The 7,928-nt window shown below is 43.1% G+C and overlaps 1 protein-coding gene across 1 annotated transcript; it reads left to right on the top strand.

Moving 5' to 3' along the window:
* Positions 1-1,574: 1,574 nt before the first annotated feature.
* Positions 1,575-2,327, top strand: LOC131249732 (uncharacterized). The gene has a single exon (XM_058250502.1). The coding sequence runs from the start codon at positions 1,575-1,577 to the stop codon at positions 2,325-2,327; it is 753 nt and encodes a 250-aa protein (XP_058106485.1).
* Positions 2,328-7,928: the final 5,601 nt, after the last annotated feature.

The raw sequence follows: 7,928 nt of genomic DNA, 5'->3' as shown, positions 1-7,928 counted from the left end.
TAAATGATAAGTTTCTCTTGGGATGTTTCCTATGCATGTCCGCACCTATTATTGTGGTTTATCTGAGAAATATAGTTGGACTTATGTAGAAATGATCTAAACTGATCGTACAATGGATTTCATCATGTGGCCAGATGCCAGAGGAAAAAAAATAATCAAAATATAGATTAGAATTGTTGGGGAGAAATATGACAAGTCCAGAGACCCAATTGTGGAATGGACCAACTCTACTGACAAGGCCCGAGATTCCGAGGCAAGAGACTTAAATGCCTTAAGGAGAGACTTAGCTCGGATTGTAATGAATAAAAATCCCGATCGAGAAGAATAAAGTCACGAGCCAAAGGCAAAGTATACAAGATACATTAAGTTGACTCGGAAGCCGACACAGCAACATCTAAAAGGTCGATTAAGGCCTAAAGTTTAGAAGTCACCTGACCGACCATAAAACCAACCCAGTAAGGTCGGTTATAAGGTTGGCTAATGGAGTAAGAGAGGATGTCGATTATAGATCGGCTCCATCTCGCTCGACAGATGGTGAGATACTTGATTTATAAAGTTAGCCCAGACTAGCTCGTTATTAGAGTCGGTCAGAACTGGGCCAAGTAAGGAAAAGACGGCGTTAATGAAAATGTTGTCCCGATAATCTTGTAAAAGGATCTCCAATCCCGAAGATCTCGAGATCGGATAGACACTAAAAACAGATGAAATCAAATCTCCAAGATATTAGGATGAGAATCCTTGTACGACGGGACCCTCCATTCCTATAAATATAAAGAACTCCAAGCTAAAGAGGTATGCAGAAAACCCTACTCAAAAGTTCTCATATACGACCATATCACTGATTTTAGTATCGGAGGGTCCCCGGCTCTAGTCAGGGTCTCTTTTGTTCCATTCCTGTGTAGGTGACAAGTCGGAGAAGACTTACCAGATTTTTGTATCAACAGATTGGCGCCATCTATGGGAAACGATACGAAAATTCATTTTCTAGGCTCTATCCAGTAGCTTCAAACGAGTTCCAATTGCAAGGATCAGAAAAACTGCTCAAAACGAGCCTGTTGCGATCATTATTAGACCACCAACACTAGAAGGTCCATCGGGTACGAATTGGGCCCAGGGAGCTTAGAACCAACCCGACAACCGACAAGACCCTGCCCCCCATCCAACATCCTCCGTTTTAACCAAGCAAAATCAACGAAACAGAGGAAACGGTCGGCTAGATAGGGAAGTCCAAGAGCTCAGGATCAATCTGAACTATATAAAGTAGATGCTGGAGCAGATCTATCGCCAGCAAGTTCCGCCCCAATATGAAGTGGTTGGGCGAATGCTCAGCAACAATTCGCCGACCCTCGACCCACTGCTCCTTGATCTGTCCCTCAGTCGAGTCAGCGCCAGGGTCCGACAAGCCTATGCCCACTCATTCTGTGACCGCCCCACTGTCAGCCTTCGATCTACGAGATGAAATAGATCGGAAGAGACGCAACAGGCCTCCGGTTGAAGGTACGGCCGATAGTGACGAACCCTGGAAAGCTGACCTTTAGGACTTTAGGAGAGAAGTGCGGGAAGAGATTGCAGATATGAAGCAGGGTCGCGATACACATCAGATAAAGTCCAAGGCAAAAACATCTCCATTTATAGAAAAGATAATGCAAGCTCGACTACCGGAACGGTTCCGTCTTCCACAGATTACGCCCTTCACCGGCAAAAGCTATCTAACCGAGCACATCGAATCATTTCGAACATATATGGAACTACACGATGCCTCGGACACTGTGATGTGCCGAGCATTCTCCCTCACTTTAGCCAACGTAGCTCGACTTTGGTTCAAGCAGTTGAAACCAAAGTCCATTAGCTCGTTCACGGAGCTTAGTGATGCCTTCCTCACCAATTTCATTGGTGGGAAGAAAAAGCTGAAACCACCTGTGTACTTGAACAACATAGTGCAAAAAGAGGGAGAGTTGCTGAAAGACTATATCAAGCGCTTCAATTTCGAATCGCTCCAAGTTCGGAAACATTCGGAAGAAACAACGCTCAACTCGATCATGCAAGGCATCAGAGATAAACCATTTTTGGCATCCCTGGATAAGAACCCACCTACTACTCTGGCCGATTTTATAGCCCGGTCAGACAAGTATGTGGATGTCGAGGAAACTCGGATTATGCACGAAGCCGCCCAAAACGCAAAAGTTCCGGCCAAAGAGTCAGCAAAGAAGGGAGTTGACTCGGCCAGTGGAAAGAAACGTGAAGACGATCGAACACGTGATGATCGTAAGTCGGATAAACGGTCAGACCGCAAGTTTTCGGCGTATACCCCGCTCAATAAACCGTAAGAGAAGGTTTTGATGGAGATTAAGGGCAAAGGATTCGTCAATTGGCCAAATAGGCTCCGAAGCAATCCGAACCGACGGAGCAAAAACAAGTATTGTTATTACTATCGCGATCATGGGCACAACACATGTGACTGCTATCACTTGAAAGAAGAAATCGAGTGACTTATTAGAGAAGGCCATCTCAGAGAGCACGTCGAGAGAACCGAGACAACGGAAGAACGCTCGGGTGACAACCAACCCACAGAGAAAATTTGAACCATTGTTGGTGGTCCCCGAGGCGGAGACGACTCAAACAATGCTCGGAAAAACCATGTCAGGAGCATCAGTTGGCCCGAGTCTGAAATCCTGATACTAGCTTAGCCTTTGAAGGAAAGGAAAAGAGAAAAATATTGTATATCGTTCGCCAACGAAGACACTTGAGGCATTTATCATCCGCACGATGACGCATTGGTCATTACCCTTATGATAGCGAACTGTAAGGTATTTCGCGTTCTCGTTGATACAGGGTCATTCGCTAATATACTATTCACTCAAGCGTTTGATAAAATGGGTGTCAAATGATCAACGTTATGGCCGGTTCACACCCTCTTGATCGGTTTCTCTGGTGGACGAACGCTCCCCAAAAGAGTCATCTCATTGCCACTCACTGCTGGTAACTCTCCGCACCAAGCGACAGTAATGATCGACTTCTTGATAGTCGACCAACCATCGTTATACAACGCTATACTCGGCCGACCCTCTCTGAGCCTTTTCCAAGCCGTAGTATCAACATGCCATCTCTCCATGAAATTTCTAACTGAGCCGGGAGTAGCAGTTGTAAAAGGCGATCAACAGGATTCACGGCATTGCTACGCAACTGCTGTGAAAGCTCCGGCCGAGGCAACCACGATTAAATCGTTGGACCCTGGGGCTGAGACATACGAGCAAGGTCAGCCGATAGAAGATCTTATTTCAATACCCTTGTTCAGGACAGACGAGTCTAAGATAGTACAGATCGGCTTGTCTCTACAGTCGCTTTTGAAAGACAAGCTGATATCACTACTCCGACGATACGCTGATGTATTTGCATGGAGTCATGAAGATATGCCCAGGATTGATCCTTCGGTGATGACTCACCGACTCAGCATCAAACTGACGTACCGATTGATCCGATAGAAGCGACATCCGCTTAGCCTTGAAAGGTACGCCATCATTGAAGAAGAGGTCAGCAAGCTCCCCAAGGCTATTCATCGAGGAGATCTACTATCTGGAATGGGTAGCAAACATCATCCTTGTAAAGAAAGTCAATGGGAAGTGGCGAGTCTATATTGATTATACCGACTTAACAAAATATACCCAAAGGATAGCTTTCCTTTCCTAAGGATCGTTCAACTGGTGGATAGCACAGCAGGACACGAACTTCTTAGTTTTATGGATGCCTATTCTGGGTACAATCAAATTGTAATGCATCAATCAGATAAATTTAAGACTACCTTTGTCATCGACAGAGGACTTTACTATTATCGTGTGATGCCATTTGGTCTAAAGAATGCAAGAGCAACGTACCCACGGCTGGTGAATAAAATGTTTGCTTGACAGATCGGCCGAACCATGGAAGTATGCATTGATGACATGCTCGACAAAAGTATACACTCGGCCAATCATATTGCCAACCTAGAATAGATGTTTCTTCAAATACCAGATGAAGTTAAACCCGAGCAAGTGTGCTTTTGGGGTCGGCTCGGGTAAATTTCTCGGATTTCTGGTCAGTCAGCGAGGATTTGAGGCGAATCCAGAGAAAATCAAAGCATTACTCGACATGGAATCGCCAAAAATGATTAAGGATATACAAATGCTGACTGGATGAGTAGCAGCACTCAACCACTTCCTCTCCCGAGCTACCGACAAGTGCCTCCCGTTCTTCAAACAGCTCAAGGGTCGGCAAACGGTAAAGTGAAAGGAAGAGTGTGAGGCAGCGTTCCAGCAGTTAAAGACATACCTCGGATCTCCACCTGTCTTAACGAAACTCGAGCCCAAGGAAGCTTTGCTATTGTACCTGGCGGTTTCCGACGCAGCTGTAAGCTCGGCTTTGATATGTGAGCATGAAGGAAAATAATTATCGGTGTATTATATCAGCAAAGTATTGTTACCGGCAGAAATAAGATATCCGCCTCTGGAGAAGGTGACCCTAGTCCTAATTGTCTCCTCGCGACGACTTCGGTCATATTTTCAAGCTTACACTATTGTCGTCATGACCGACCTCCCACTGCATCAGATCCTTCAGAAACCAGAAGCTTCCGGCTGACTAACGAAGTGGGCGATCGAGCTTAGTGAATTCGACATTCAGTACAAGCTGAGAATAGCGATAAAAGGGTAATCTGTGGTTGACTTCATTGCTGAAGTTACACCACAAGCCGATTCACTTACCGAGCTTGAAACCTAACAATCGACGACTGATTCTCCCGAGTCATCGCTCGACCCAATCCCCTGGATGTTTTATGTCGACGGCTCATCCAACTCTAAGGCTAGCGGGGCAGGAGTCATCTTAAAAACTCCCGATCAAACCTACATGTAATATGCCTTAAGACTTGGATTCCAAGCCTCGAACAATACAGTGGAATATGAAGCCTTGTTGCTCGGCCTCCGACTCGCATCCAGTCTGGGTGTTACTCATCTTAACATATTCAGCGACTCGCAGTTGGCGGTCAATCAAGTTACTAGTGTGTATCAAATACGAAAAGAGCAACTGAAAGCATACATAAAAAAAGCCAAAGAGTTGATCGATGGTTTTCGACTATGCATTATGACTCGGATCCCTCGAACCAAAAATGTTAAGGCCAATCTACTGGCGAAACTTACCTTTACCGATGAAGACGACATACCCAGGTCCGTTCCAATCGAGTACGTTGCTAAGCAGAGTATCGATGACCCGGTTAGCTTGACCGTACATTTAATCGACTAGGAACCTACTTAGCTTAATCCGATTGTCCAATATCTTGGCAATGGAAAGTTGCCTGAGGACCGTGCCAAGGCCTGACGGTTGAAAATCTGAGTCTCTCGGTACACCATACTTAACGGGGTGTTGTACAAGAAAGGATTCTTTACTCCTCTGATGCAACGCTTAAATCCCGACGAAGCTGATTATATGCTGCGAGAGATCCACGAAGGGATTTGTGAAAATCACTCAGGAGGGCGATCACTCGCACATAAGGTCTTACGACAAGGATACTATTGGCCGACTATACAGCATGACGCTCGGAAGCTCGTCTAAAGTTACGATAAATGCCAGCGATTCGCCGTCGTTCCGCGACAGCTTCTCAAGGAACTGACTCCTATGACCGGCCCTTGGCCATTCGCACAATGGGGGATCGACATCATCGGACCACTCCCTTTGGGGAAGGGATAAACCAAGTTCGTTGTTGTTGCAGTAGACTATTTTACAAAATGGGCCGAGGCCGAGCCATTGGTTAGAATAACGGAATAGAAAATCACAGACCATTATCACCGACAATGGGAAATAGTTCGACAACAGACAATACCAAGAAATGTGCAGTAATATCGAGATCAGAAATGTTTATGGATCTCCTCATCATCCTCAGACGAACGGACAGGTTGAGACAATCAACAAGATCATTAAACAGCAGCTCCTAACTAAACTCGACCGAGCTAAAGGAGCATGTGTAACTTCTCGGATTTTTGCCAACTTGAATTTAGACGTCCTTAGACAATGAGTCTATCATAACACCTTATTGACTTCTCATAACTCAATCCCAAAGTCTCAAATCCCCTTTCAACCCATTTTCTTCAAAATTTCACCTTTCATCACCTTATTCTTCAAAATTTTCTAAGTGATTTCATATTAAACACTAATCTTAAAGTTTAAATGATAAAGAACAATACTTAAATTAAAATTTATTATAAATAGTAAATATATAAATAAAATAGATTTTTGACTATTAACTTTATGGAATCTCACAAAATAAATAGGTTACTTGGATAGATCAGCTTCTCCTGCCTCAAATTCATATATAGCACGTCGCATAACTCATTCCGGATTTAAATATATGCCCGTTTCAAATATCGGGTGGCGAAACCACCACTAGACAGGACAGCGGACTGTCTCACACGGACATAGGGGCCAGTTTTCGGCAGAAAAATTCTACAATATATGTCTGACTTTGAAAAAGTCATATATCCCTTGTTACAACTCCGATTTAGGTGATTCAAAAGCCAAATTAAAGCTTGATAAGTTTAGTTTCATATAAAAATAAGTAAAAAATAAAATAAAAATTTTAATATAATTAAATCTAGGTTGATGTGACAATTATCTAAAGATTATTGGTCCAGATAGCTGTTACTTATAGAATTTTTAGAAATTTTCTACAACACGAAATCTAATGAAATTTGGTAGAAATGGAGGAGACTCGATGATGAACTATTATAAAAATAATTAAAATAACATTCTAACTAAAAGTGTCAAAAATGAGCATAGAACTACCCTAGGAACTTATTCGATCATAATTAGGGCGGAACTTAGTTAAGTACTAAAGTGAATTAATCAGGGAATTAGCTCGAACCACTTTTTATACAAACTGCAAGACCCAAAACTATTAGAATCACTAATTTAATATTTTTTAAAAACTTAGAATTAATCTCAAAACCCAGTTGCCCTCGGGAGCGCATTAAAACTCCGTATCGGACCTGTACCGCGCGTCGAAAGTCTGATTACAGCGAAACTATAGGGTTATGACCGCGTTATTGGGCTTGACAACCATTGTGAAAATCGAGCCTAAATAATATCCAAAAACGCACAAATTTGAGCTTTGAGCGGAGTGTATGAGAAACACAAATATCTTTAGAAAATGAATTCAAACTTAAGTGAACTGGGTCATTCGCTTGCAGACCAAATTTAAGGTTTCATGCCATCAGATTTTAACCTAACTGCACCATTGGATCAGAAAAATTTTCCTGCACCCATTGGTATACTTGTGGCCCTGATCGAGTGCCGATGACTATTGAACTGAAACGGGTCTTCCACAATCGGTTCACTAATCCGATCGAATCGAAACCTTAACCTGGCACAGATCCATTGTCAGGAAACTTTCTTCAGACCGTATGCGAGTAATGGACCTCCAGATGAGCTCCGTTGGCTTGAAACTACTGTTTTTTGGTTATAACCTAAGTATGTCATGGCCCTGGGGCCATTTGGACCAGTTCTGGGCCTATATAAGGACCTTAACCCACCCCTCTCTTACTCCATACAAATTTCCTAAAAATCCTAGGAGAGAGAGAGAGAGAGAGAAAATGAGAGAAAGGTGAAAGGAAGGAATAAGGATTCTTGGAGATTGTTGCTGGGATCTTTTCCCACTACTCCTCACACCGATTCACCTCTCTACTACGCTACTCAACCTATTTCGATTCCGATTTGGATAAGAAATCCTAACCCTAATTTCATTTTAGGAATCCAAATAGAAGAATTGACGAAGTAACTAACGTCTTTCATGATTTAGGTAGCTGTTGTTCTGTAAATGGAAGTGTAGGTTTCGAACTTAGTTTGAAACGAGCATACCGAGGAAAGGTGCAGACTATAAACGTTTAGGTTATGGTTTCCAAGGCTTTTAA

Source organism: Magnolia sinica, chromosome 1 (assembly GCF_029962835.1).
Source record: "Magnolia sinica isolate HGM2019 chromosome 1, MsV1, whole genome shotgun sequence".
Taxonomy (NCBI): Eukaryota; Viridiplantae; Streptophyta; class Magnoliopsida; order Magnoliales; family Magnoliaceae; genus Magnolia; species Magnolia sinica.
This window is presented reverse-complemented; position numbering and strand designations above follow the sequence as displayed.